This window comes from Cryptomeria japonica, chromosome 5 (genome assembly GCF_030272615.1).
Source record: "Cryptomeria japonica chromosome 5, Sugi_1.0, whole genome shotgun sequence".
NCBI classification, from domain to species: domain Eukaryota; kingdom Viridiplantae; phylum Streptophyta; class Pinopsida; order Cupressales; family Cupressaceae; genus Cryptomeria; species Cryptomeria japonica.
The window spans coordinates 332,863,808-332,876,705 of record NC_081409.1 but is presented as its reverse complement, the minus strand read 5'-3'; the positions used below and the strand labels follow the sequence as shown (position 1 = coordinate 332,876,705).

The window sequence follows — 12,898 nt, the reverse complement described above, 5'->3', positions numbered from 1 at the left end:
TTTTTAATATTGAATGCAACCTAAAATTAAAAAATACAAAAAATAAATAAAAATCAGACATAAATGCTTCATGCTTTGAAAAAAAATTAGAAAGGAAAAAGAAGAAAGGAAGAAATTTACCTCTTTCAAACTTTAAGCTAGATATCTGTCCTAGATTCAACCTCTTTTCCTTCAGCTAGATATCTGTCCTAGATTCAACCTCTTTTCCTTCTATCCTGCTTCTTTCAATGGCTACTTTCTTCAAAATCTTTGCTGCTTCTCTTTTATTCCTTTCATAAAAATGATGAAATGAGTCAAAAATTTGTGCCTACTGTCTTTTAGGCGATGAAGGAGGTAGGGACCCACAAAATCATTTTTAAAATGTTATTTATGATATTGCTGTTAGGTTTGACTGTGTAGTTTTCGAGTCAAATCTATGCTTCATGAGTAGTGGTTCACAAGAACCCATCTCTCAGAAGAATGAATGGTACACTCAGCACTTGTTGCATCTACGTGATGCTCACAGAAGTGAAGCATTGAGTCTTCCCGAGAGGTCACCCATCCTAATACTACTTCAACTTGAAAAAAGTTTTTTAATTTTTGATTTTTATATAAAAATGTTTTTAATTTACCCTGATGTTGGAGACGGCCGAGATACATCCCAGATGTTCCTCGCATCACCGAGATGACCAGATGCCCCAGACATTGGAGAATGACATTTCCTAAATTGAAAATGTTTTTTTTTTGTGGAGGGAAACAAGAACATCCCTGACTGTCCAAGTCCTAGAAACGTCGGCGGTACGGGAACGGATTTTTTTGGGACCGGGGACACGACTCCGGGTTTCGTAAGATTATGTAGCGAGGTCACCATGAGATGGTGTTAATTGGGTAAGATAACTTTCAACTCCTGTCCCCAGGTTTCGTAGGATTTCTGCAGTGATGTCGCATGAGATGGTGTTAATTGGGTAAGATAACTTTTACCTCCTTTCTTTGTCAAGGCGTCGACATTTATGAGTCCATGGAGAAAGAAACTTTTTGGTATAATACTCTGAATGCCTTGCTGTAAACTTAAATCCAGTTTAATGATTGCACTGAAAGAAGAGTTCATATTATCAGTTGAGAACTAGTAACATGGTTTGGCAAATCAGATGACTTACTTTTTGAATGTTTAGATGCACATTTGCCATTAGGTTTGGATTTTTTTTTTCAATTTCTCTTGTTTGAAATTTTCTTTCTGTGAATATTGAAGAACGTATGATTTTGAAAATTAGCAAATACATTTGTTAGTTTCTCAGTCCATTGTATCTAGTCTTTTTTTTTCTTGTTACATGAGTGGTGTTACTTCTTACACATACTTGTGACAACCATTCCTTGTTTTCTGTGCAGGCAATCAAAGCCAAAGAGGAAGGAAAGAGCATTGAAGCATATGACTATCTTCCCTTTTTCTACTCCCGATCCTTTGATTTATCATGGCAATTCTATGGGGACAACACTGGTGAAGCTATTATATTTGGTGACAATAACCCTGCTACACCAAAAGCTAAATTTGGTTCATATTGGATAAAAGATGGCAAGATTGTAGGTGTATTCTTGGAGAATGGTACTCCTGAAGAAAACAAAGCTATTGCTAAGGTAGCACTTGTACAGCCTGTGGTAGAAAGCACAGAACAACTCATTAAGGAAGGGCTGGCCTTTGCTTCCAAGATATGATAGTTCTTGGAGTCAGTTACCAACTTGGTCGTTTGCCGATTTTTGTTTTATAAGCTTTGTCTATTTCTTGTAGGGAGTGTTTTCTAAGCAATATCAGCTACTAGATAAATTTTAAAGTATAGTTATAGATTTGTTACTAGCAGGGATTGTATATTCATAAGTATTTCTATTGTGGTCGTATGAAATAAATGCTCAGATCTGCACTGATTTCTCCATGGTAATATCATATATGACCTTACCTTTTTAATCTTAGCCAATGAGTTTTTTCATGAGTTCCAATTCCTTATGAGCATAGTAACATTCTCCAAGTTGAAAGTTCCATCGTCTAAGATAGAATCGTCGGTAGCTCTTTAAAAGCAATGAATTTGTTACAACAATGGTAATTTTCATTCACTACAACAAATGCTCGAACTTCATAATTATCTATCATTTATTACAGCAATCTCTAATCTACCATAGTTATCTCATGTTTGTTGCCTGCACAAAGAAGTGATCGGCGTTCACCATAGTGAATTGAGTTTTGTCACATGAACAAAGTAGTGATTTCACCACAAAACAAGGTATATTTTGTTCTCTAGTTTCTTGTGTATGATCTAATTTCTATCTATTTTCTAATATTTGTATGATATGATTTGCACCAATAAATAATTAAACAATTGTTCATATGTGGTTTATTGTTTTCTATGTATTTTGTTTGTTTAGGTTGTCTGCTAGAGAAAATGTGTAATCCAAAACAGGGAAGATGTCTTGGTGGCCATATTTTATAATTCAATTTATATGCTATAAATCTCTCACTTACTCTACTTTGTTATTGCTAGGTGCATTTAATTTAGAAAAGAATCATGTCTGCATGTTAGAGGTAGGGAAAGGTTAAATTTAGAAAATAATCTTATGTTTTGGATTACTGGGTGTTGGTCTTCACTTTTTTATTTAGATCTTTTGTGAAGTAGAATATTTGGGGACATAATGATCATTAATGGCATCTTTTTTATGTTTGAATTATCATAGTGTAGAGTGTACTATATGGTTATGTGTGTCATTTATTTTTATGTTCATTTTTTTTTTTTTCGTTCATCAAAATTGAAAATGTTAAGAGCATAAAAAATAGTTTTGTAGATCAAATCATTATAGTCGATAAAATAAAAGAGAAAATTAATTTCAAATTTATTATTTTACAAATTGATTTTCATTACAATACAATTAGCTTTTTAAAGTTTCATTTTCCTAACTAACTTGCGTGGATGACTCCCAAGAAACTAACAATTGATTTACTCCCGAACGATTAACTAACCTATTATTTATTTATAACTTACCATCTATATGTTAATTTATTTTATTGTTTGATCTAACCTATATTGTCTAATGATGTAATAAAACAACATTCCTTCCTTATTACAACAATTTGAACAAACAAATAACATTGCAAGGATAGGACATATCACCCCTTTTGGAAAATTTGATGAAGCGTTATGACTAATTCTCCTCGCTTACTTACGAAACAACAAATTGAATCGATAAGTGGATCTTGACTTTTGACTTGCAAACCTTTGTGCAACATGAGAGAACATAAAATTTTTCCTTCATGCATAATGAAATAACTCTCTTTTGGGAGCACATCTCTTCTCAGTGTGTCAAAATCTTTCTAGTGTTGCACTATAAGAGAACAACTCTCCTCGAAGAGCACATTTCCTTTAAGCATGCCAATATCTTTCATTCAATGTTGGGGGAACCAATCCCTCCTTTGTTGTACAAAATAACTTCAATCAATGTGAATACATTGATTGTATCCATAAGCAAGATATTTCAAGAAAAGTTAGGACCTTTGCTACATAAAAGGACACACGTGATATGGTGGTTCTCATGCAATGTATAATCTGAGTAAGATGCTAGCTTGAGATGATAAAAGTCCTTCATCTTTGATGTCTTCAACCTTCAATGTATTTGAACTCCTTGCCTGCTAGAAGTAGCATTATAATCTCTCAAAGCTTGATCAACATTAACAAGACTTTTCCACATATTTGTAAAGATCACAATGTAATTGAATGTTGAGTTCAACTAAAAGATGCATCTGTACAATAAAGTTAGATCTCCAACAAAAAATTTAACCTTGAATATCGATAACAATAACTTTGCCTTACCCCTCTCAACCAAACTATATAATACTTCTTGAATAAAACAATTTTCACTTTTTCATCAATTTTCTTGTAAGAAAAAAATACCCAAATTCCAAAGTTGTATATCCCCAATAAACAAAATCTACTTCTCTTAAATGTACATAACAAAATTAAAAAGCTTATTGTGCTTCTTACATGAGGCTAGCAAATATATTCCCTTATATCGTGTAGGCTTTGATGGAGAATGCTACTCGTGGATTTTTGTTGAACAAATTTGCATCCCCAAATTACTCTCTCATGTTTCTCCTCTTCACAACTAATTTTCAATGATGGTATTCTCATGGCTACTTATTCATCTTGCACACAAAGAGGAAGCAATATATGACTTAACAAATTTGTTTAAAAAATAGTGTTAAACCTCCATTGTCTACAAATTTATTGCATAGAATGTTGAGCATACACTTTGTCCAAATACTGACACGTTAGTTTGCTCAAAAACTTTTAACCATCATAGTATGCATCCCAAATTTTCTAAAATGATCTTCAAATCTAGACTTACTTTCAACAAAATCTTGCATCACTTAAAACAACAAATGAAATCTCATCTAATTGAATTGTAATTAGCAACTTGGTGTTTTCTGTGGGCTTCTTTCTATAGTTGTCAGCACTGTTGCCTCCTTTGTAATCAAACTCTCAAGCATCGTTATTGCAACAAAAATTGACATCAAATCTTCATTAGATCATTCCTATATTGGACAATCACAAGTAGAACATGATAAGAGTCTATGCACAATCCAGGACAATCACATCATGCAAAAGGCCTTATCAAGAAGATTGTCCATGAGAAAAGATACATGGGGGTACAAAAGAATATCCTAGACACAAACCTAGATGACAACACACAAAGAATAGAAGAATGGAAGAGTGGTAGAGTTGTTATATGATAACATCTTTATGAGAGAGATTCTTTGTCTTTACAATCATGCAAAGCCATAAATGCTGTATAATCCAGTCCAACAAAGGCTTACAAACTAAGAATAAAATCATCATGCAAAGAGATTATCACTAGGGGATGTGATTACTAAGGGTTTCCAAGATTAGAGAGTTTTTAGGATAGTGGTGAAGACTCTGTTATATTAGTTTTCATTGATGTCAAAGTCATGTCAAGAAGGGTTTTGTTGCCTAAGCATATTACCATTAATGCATGGAAGAGATTGTTAGAAGTTTGTCATTTATGTCAAAGAAGAGATCTGAGTTTGTGGTGCCACATTCTCATCAAGATTATGTATAAGATTGTGGAGCAAGAATTTTAATTAACATATTCTTGTGAAGACCGATTCTTGAAATAGTCGAGCTTATTATCAAGATATAACTACATATTGAAATTCTAATTTGATAGTATAACCATTGGTCGTTAGTTAGTAGGTATAGAGAATTAATCTATATTTAAAATCCAATTACAATCCACACTTGGTGATGATACTGAGAAATGACCTTTATTAATGCATTGATTATCTATAAGAAAGCAATCAAGATAGACGTGGCAAAAATTACAACGAAGGTGCGATTATTATTAAAGTAGTAAGTTTAGAAGGTGGCATAGACTTAAAAAATGAAGAATTAAGATAAAGTTTAATTGCTGTTGTCAACCACATTAAACTCATATTTTATGATGGTCGATTTTCAAGAAGAAATAATATTTCATGGTTGTGGATTTTCAAAGAACATGGCACCCAAAAATTTGAAATTAAAAACTATGTTAATGTTGGTCAATTTGTAGTGCCACCTTAAGGTGAACAACTCATATGAGACATTTTAGTGACTTCACATGGGAGATTTGGAATCCAGGACATTCTAGGTTCAATAGCCTCGATTAAGATGAAATCCTTGTCCACTAAGAATACAATATATTTAATGTATTTGCAGATTACATCATAGGAGATGTGTTCTCTACTGTGCTGTTTTTATTGAAGGGATTTGAAGAAACCCCAATATGTATCCATATAATATGTGGTGTCATGTGTTTGCACAACCACTGTCTTGGCTATATCTGAAACCTTTCCCATGAATGTTGATAACTCATTCATAAAATAAAATGCTAAATAGATAAGAGGGTTTCATACCAGAATTGGTAATGTGACTGCTTAGTGCATTCTACATTCTCCAAGAGTTCTTCTTACATAACTTATAAGAAGTCTACTTCTTAACCCGAGCTACATGAATAGAAGTTGTGGTGGCCAAATCCTCTCTACTTATTTAGAAAACTTTGTACGCAGTGCTCATTATGGCATATTTACATTTACTGCGAGGTTGATGATTTTCCTTACACCTAAGCTTTGACCATCATATGCGGCCCCTTTAGCTTGGTTACCTCAAAAATTGTTATTGCCTTTTTAGGTGGAACCTCCCCCTTGTGTATAGGTCAATTACTACTTGAATGGCCTCCTTTTTATTTTGTATGGTTGGTATAGGTATAATATTCATCGTGGATTCATCTTAGAACCATCTAGATCCACTCCTATTTTGTAAAGTTTGGGAACTTCTTTCAAACTTCTAAGCGCATTTTTGCTATGTGGCTTTTTTGGCTATTGGGGAAGGTGGCTTTGCATTCTAGGCTATATTAAAGTCATCCTTAGGGCTTCAAAATTAGTGTGATCAATTTTTGACAATGGGGCATGGATATATTTCCTTATGCTTTCCATCTATATTACATCCATGGGTACTTTAGACAATGCCCTCTCCTTACCTATCACCATTTCTTTGTAGGGGAATTCTTATATTTGGGTTGGGGATTTTGAGAAATTTCTATAAATATAGGAGGAACCATTGCCATGCTAAAAATGACAATGTTATAATTGTGATTTTTGCACTTTCTAAGGTTTCACAATGAGTAGTATAAGAGTGCTGGGAGTAGCAAGTTAAGAAAGAAAAAAGTAGTTTTTGTGATAGATTCATATTATATTCACAAGATTTTAGTTGGTAAAATGTGTAGTACCCTTATTCGTTTGAACTGATATTTTGTTCTTATTATTCTCAGTGGATACATTATCATTGGTTATTTAGAATTATATAACATTGTTCCATGTTTTATCTGATTATGAGACATATGATTTATTTGTAGTATTTATGTACTTATGTTTTATGGCATTATATGGTTCATTGCTATGTACTGACGCTTTACTTCATCTATGGACGGTGTGTTGTGTATCTGCGAGTGTATGGGATGCATGGGGACGATTTTCCTTCACTCATCTCGGTGAGACAGGGAATGTCGCGAATCTCCTTCATCGGTGTGTATGTTGAAATTTCTATATATGTATATATGCATGTGTGGTTGGTGATGCAGGATGTTGCAGGTACAAGTACCGGGTAGGTACGGGGTATCGTCTCCACCTGGCTACATAGGTCTGAGCGTGCCTTATATTTTTCCATGGAAGTGAAGGAGATAGTAGTTGACCCTATTTTTAGTCCGTTACACTCGGGTGAGTGCCTTCAGTTAGTCGTTCTGTCAATAGGTTTGGTCTTCATATTTTATTGTTTGATCTTTATAAAAGTCGCATGATGCTTGCTCAGTTTGCGTGTCCAGTGTTCCCAATTTTTGTATGTCATTGGTAAATGTTACGTTTATTACGTCCATAAGAGTAGTTTTGGTAATTGGAGGAAAAAGAATCAAGTGATCTAGTGACTTAATATTGTTTATAAAGAACGAGTTAATATCTTGGTATGAGTTGATATGAATTTTATCAGCTTGTTAGCTCGATAGTTGCAATTCGATCGTTTGAATATATGTAAGGACATAATATACTTGGAAGGCAATAGTCACTTATAAGTAGTTATTGGAGTTAAGATAAGGTGATCGTATTATCAGTAGTTGATATCGCCCATTGGGTTATTATGTTTTTGGTTTATGCATATATAAGTTAGAATTATAGATATGTTATATTTAATGAGCTTTTCGAACAAGTTATATATATATATATATATATATATATATATATATATATATATATATATATATATATATATATATATATATATATATATATATATATATAATTAGATTGTTCGAATATAAATTTACAAGCATTTGAAAACAAAGTATATATTTATACATTTAAACGTAAAATTTCTAGGAAGATTAATGTTTAAAATATTAAATGAAAGTTATAAATTAATTATTAAAGTATAATAATGAAATTATACTAAAGCAAATAAAATAGAATTCGACCTTATAAAAGGTGGCGGGGGCTAAAGTTGCAGTTTGGTCAATAGTGGTCGATGGTAATATCGACCACCCCCTTAATATAGGGAGGGGTCGGTATTACCACCGACTACCCTCCTCCTTCACATAACACGTACTCCCTCCATTAAACACTGTAGTCAGCAGGCATAGAGAGGTTTCCTCCGTTAACTCTGGAGTCAGCGATGACACCTCTCGCCCTCTCGCTGTTTCAAAGCGATAAACAACTACTCTCCACGTCCAGTTTCTCCACAAGCTCCAGTTCGTTGGCATCTAACAGCAGATTGATCGATTGAGGAGGGGATTAGACTGGCACGTAAGGTAAAGACTGAAACATCAACCTTAGTTGACTCAAGACCTGGCAGATTAAACATACATTTTGTTGAATGCCAACATACCGATCTCTCCACCCAGCCGATAATTGCTATAACCTCTATCAAGGAGCGCAGAGAGCTGTAGTTAACTGGGGATGGACTCCTTACGTGGAGAAACAAGAAGAGTTGGAGGTAAAAGACGTTTAGTTGATAAGTATCACTAAGCCCCAGATTTAGGAGAAGCGATGGATGATTTTTGTATAAATAGGGGGTGGGAGTAGAGAGGAAAGGAGGAGAGAAGTCATTTTGGCATCCAAGAAAAGACGGTGGATTGCAAAAAGAAGAAGAGAGTTAGAGAGTTGTTTTTTTTTAGAGAGGATATTGTTTTGATAGTGTCAAGAGAGTTGTTTTTATAGAGTTGGAAAGTATTGGTGAAAAGGATTGCAAGCAAGGCGCATTTATCGGAGAAAGGGCGTTAAGTTCTTGCTCATTGATCAACAATTCAATAGGTCAGGAATTTCTTAGTTTGTGAGCATCAACATTTACAATCTCTAATACATGTCATGTTTATTGTCTTGCTTATGAAATAGTTATGAATATGTTTTATTTATCGTTAGGGATTGTTAAATAAAATCATAGAATAGAAGTTGTGATTACATTATGACTATAGAAGTGGAATAGTGTTTAAGTTCAAATTGCATACTTGTTATTATATGGAAGAAATGTATGGTTGCGTTCAAAACCTAGTTATTAAGATTTAGCAGACGTAGCTCTAGGAGAGTCTGGGAAGTAATAGTTTACTATTGATACGTTACAGAGATGGTACGAGTTAAACAGACAGCACACAAATCCGTAGCAGGTTATGCTCACTACTTGAAAGTGAAGAAGGATTCTTTGACACCTGTCAAGCCCGTTGTGGATGACAACCCTGCTGAAGAGAACCCAGCTCCAGAAGAGAGAAAAGAAATAGAAAAAGGTCCTATTCAGAGTTCAACTAAAGAAGTTACCATTGAGAAAGGAAAAGAACCCAAGCCAGAGTGCTCGCCTGAAAAGCCAATAGTTATAAGTTCTGACTCGTCGGAGGGGTATACCCCCTTAAGTGATAATGAGTCTATGGGGTACTTTCCCCGGAGTGAAAGAAAATCTGAAGGATATACTCCTTTAGATCATGTAGAGTCTGATGAGTGCACTTCTCCGTATTTTCCGGAAGAATGATGTAACACTCTAGTGTAAAAAAATAAATAAATAAAAATAAAGATATTATTCTATGAAGAAATGTATTATGTCTTATTATAAGACTTCCTTGATGAAATATATATATCTAATTTAATCTTCGTCTATTGTACAAATGGAAATTATTAAGGTGGCATACCTATAGTAGTTAACAAGAGTAATTGAACTCTTAAACTTATCAATAAGTGTAAAATTTTGTGTTATACCGACCATATTGTTCTTCGTGTCTTGACAACGTATATTCGTATTGCAAGTTAATTTTGCGATAGGTGTTGATATGTAAGATTACCTTGTCTTATATGGTGGTCGTAACTAAGTACATTAAGTCATGTTGTCAATATGTCTTGTGTGCTGTGTCTTGGCCAGTTATTTAGATGTTTAAACTTAAGGAAATGAGCCACTATGAGTTGTTCGTAATGGTCAACCTTAGGTTAGTTAATTATGTATCTTTCATTCGAGGTAGGTCAAGATTGGGAATGGCTGTCTGTGTCGCCATAGAGTTCTGTAGATAGAACTAACCCGTAGTATCCTAAGAGAGAGAGTGGCTTTCGAGCGGGGGCCGTGCCCAAAGTGGTGAGAGGATAACCCGTTGGAAGTTGGTTAAGAAAGTGAAAATCTAATAAATGACTAGGGAAGGGTAGAATAAAAGTTAAATAAAACAATGTGCTTCACACATAGGTGAGTGCTAGTACAAGACTCATAATGTAGTGAGAAGGCCTGGAATGGCAAACATACCACCTTGTCTTCGTGAGAGGATTGGTAAGGTCCGCATGAGTCTTAGTTGGAATTGGAGGTTCGGGAGAGGTTACCAGGATAACCCAGGATGGGGGCCGGGACCTATGGAGGCTGTACCATGGTATCCACCGTAAGACATGCAATGACACTTTCTCCTTAGAGTCACTAGTGTTTTGTGAGTTAGGTCACATGATTGTAAGTGGAGTCTTGTAGTCCTTTCGTTCTTGTTTCATTTTGCTTGCTTGAGGGTTATCTACTATCTCCAGCACGGTGGGGTGGTTCCCTTTCGGAATCACATGGTCGGGTGGTAGTGTCACTTCCCATTGGATGTTCTGGTACGTATCTTCAGGTGAGGAAGGACTTCGTTGATGTTCTTGGATCGAGATTCATATGCCGACTCTTGTTCCTATCCATCTTTCAGTTAAATACTAGAGGTTTTGAAAAGAAACTATATGTAACTTTCATTTTGTAACATTTTAGCTCATGATGTAATTTCTTTTTTGAAAACATGTATTTTTGAATATTGAAAGCAAAGAAATATTGTAATATATGCTACTTCAATTACTGATTTCTGATGTATATGATTGCTTGAAGTATTTTAGATTCTTTCATTATGGTGATTTTATCTTAAATATTTAATTTACGAAGTAATATTCGTTGGTAACCCTTAGGAAATTCAGGTGTTAGACTTCCGCTATGTTATTAGATGTGCTAAGGTTCAATTCATGCATTTAATCGAAAAAAAATAAAATAAAATTATTTCACCCTTAGTTGCATAGATCATGATGTTTTCCTTTAGGGTTCCTGACGGGGCATTACAAAATGCGTTAAATGCTAGTCATTTTTCTCATCTTTCCACATCTATTTTTTCTATTAACCTTTTTTAGGGCTCTATTTTGTTTAGTGAGATTACAATATACCTATGATATGATTATGGTGCAACTATTATGCAAACATAACTTATTATTTTTAGTGTTGTTCAAGCTATAGGTTCACCATAAATGATTTTTTTGATACCTTGTTTGGTGTCTTTAGGGTTGAAGTTAGGGCGAGGAAATATATTTTTAAACTCATACCTAACTATCATTACCATCTTCTTTTGGGAGTAATCACATAATTTTAGGTTTTGTGGCATTCACCATGACCATATTTTATTGTCCTACCATACATTGTCAAGGACTTGTTATGAAGTGCAAATTTAGTGGTTTTTGCCAGCTTATGTACTATAGGAGTGCATGGATTGTTTGTATAATCTCTTTTTAAGCTCTTAGAATTTGCAAGTAGATGGGATGTATTGGAGGTGTTTTCTTTTTGTGGTGCATGGGTCCTTATTGTGGTAGTATGTAGAGTGTTTTTAGTGTTCTTCTATACCATAAAGGCTCCCTAGAACCCATATACCTTATGAGATATTAACTCTTTTTCCTCCTGCATCTATGCATTGAGTACCTCATCACTATCTATACTAGCATTTCTACTTTCTAGTTCAATCTCCCCTCCACTATTTGGGTCTTCTACCTTATGTATTGTAGGTTGTTAATCTTAGAGGAACCGGTTAATATTGAGAGGTGGGGTGAATCAGTATTAACAATAATTTTAAACTCAAAACTTGAACTTATAAAACTTCTTCAAATCAAACATAAACCAGTAATAAACTCTTTACCATTATCGGTAATCACTGATAACCAACTATTAAATTGGTTTATCAGAACAACCATTAAGTGTTCATCAATATGCATAAACTAAAAGTAAAACATAACAACACATAAAAACATTCACCATATGAACACTATGTTTTTCATGTGGAAACCCAAATAGGGAAAAACCACGGTGGGAATTGGTACCCACAAAAATTGTGCACTCTTTTAGAATGTGCCCTGTTAGGAGCCTAACCCAGTTAGAAGCTTACAATGATGCCCTGTTAGGAGCAGACCCTGTTAGGGGTCACCCGGTTAAGGGATTTAGATGATGAGCCCTGTTAGGAGCTTTGACTTGTTAGGATCAACATCGCAAGAGGATTTAAGACTCAGATCTTGAGCTACCCAGTTAAGGGATTTACAATGTAAGGCCCGTTAGGACCTACCCGGTTAAGGGATTTTGACTGCTGCAATTGTTAGAGAACAACAATGAATGATCTAGGTACAACACTTAATTGCTTGCTTGATTAGATCCAATTAAGCTCCAAAATATGCTACTCTCTGGCAGATCTCATACTCTAGTTTGGCTTCACACTTTTCTCAAAACCATTGACACAATAAACATCAACTGTACTGACATAAATAATCTTTTCAACTTAGCTGGTTACAAAACCCTAAGACTTACAACATAGATCATCACAGATCTTTTACAACTCATTACAGATCATCATTGATCATCATATGGATCATTACAATCAATTACAAATAAATTACAACCGTTGAATGATCATCGCATCTCGATCTGATACAAAGTCAAACCCTTAGAACACTCCGCTAAGCACTTTGCATATTCCCAAGAAATTCACTCTCCAAACGTGCCAAAACATCTTTCAAACACTTCACGTGGTTTGTGCCACATCATCACCAACATTTGAACTT

The 12,898-nt window shown here is 34.5% G+C and overlaps 2 protein-coding genes across 4 annotated transcripts in view; both read left to right on the top strand.

The window, feature by feature from the left end:
* Positions 1 to 1,941, top strand: part of LOC131061997 (monodehydroascorbate reductase) — a 74,747-nt gene extending 72,806 nt beyond the window's left edge. For all 3 annotated transcript variants that reach the window (XM_059221449.1, XM_057995846.2, XM_057995839.2), the window contains exon 11: positions 1,366 to 1,941. In XM_059221449.1, coding sequence (XP_059077432.1) covers positions 1,366 to 1,689 — 324 coding nt within the window. In that variant the 3' untranslated portion in view covers positions 1,690 to 1,941. The remainder of the gene's footprint in view (positions 1 to 1,365) is intronic.
* Positions 1,942 to 9,176: 7,235 nt separating this feature from the next.
* Positions 9,177 to 12,898, top strand: part of LOC131063237 (alkaline ceramidase TOD1-like) — a 48,625-nt gene continuing 44,903 nt past the window's right edge. Inside the window, exon 1 of the mRNA XM_059220641.1 lies at positions 9,177 to 9,333. Within this exon, the coding sequence (XP_059076624.1) occupies positions 9,177 to 9,333 (157 nt within the window). The remainder of the gene's footprint in view (positions 9,334 to 12,898) is intronic.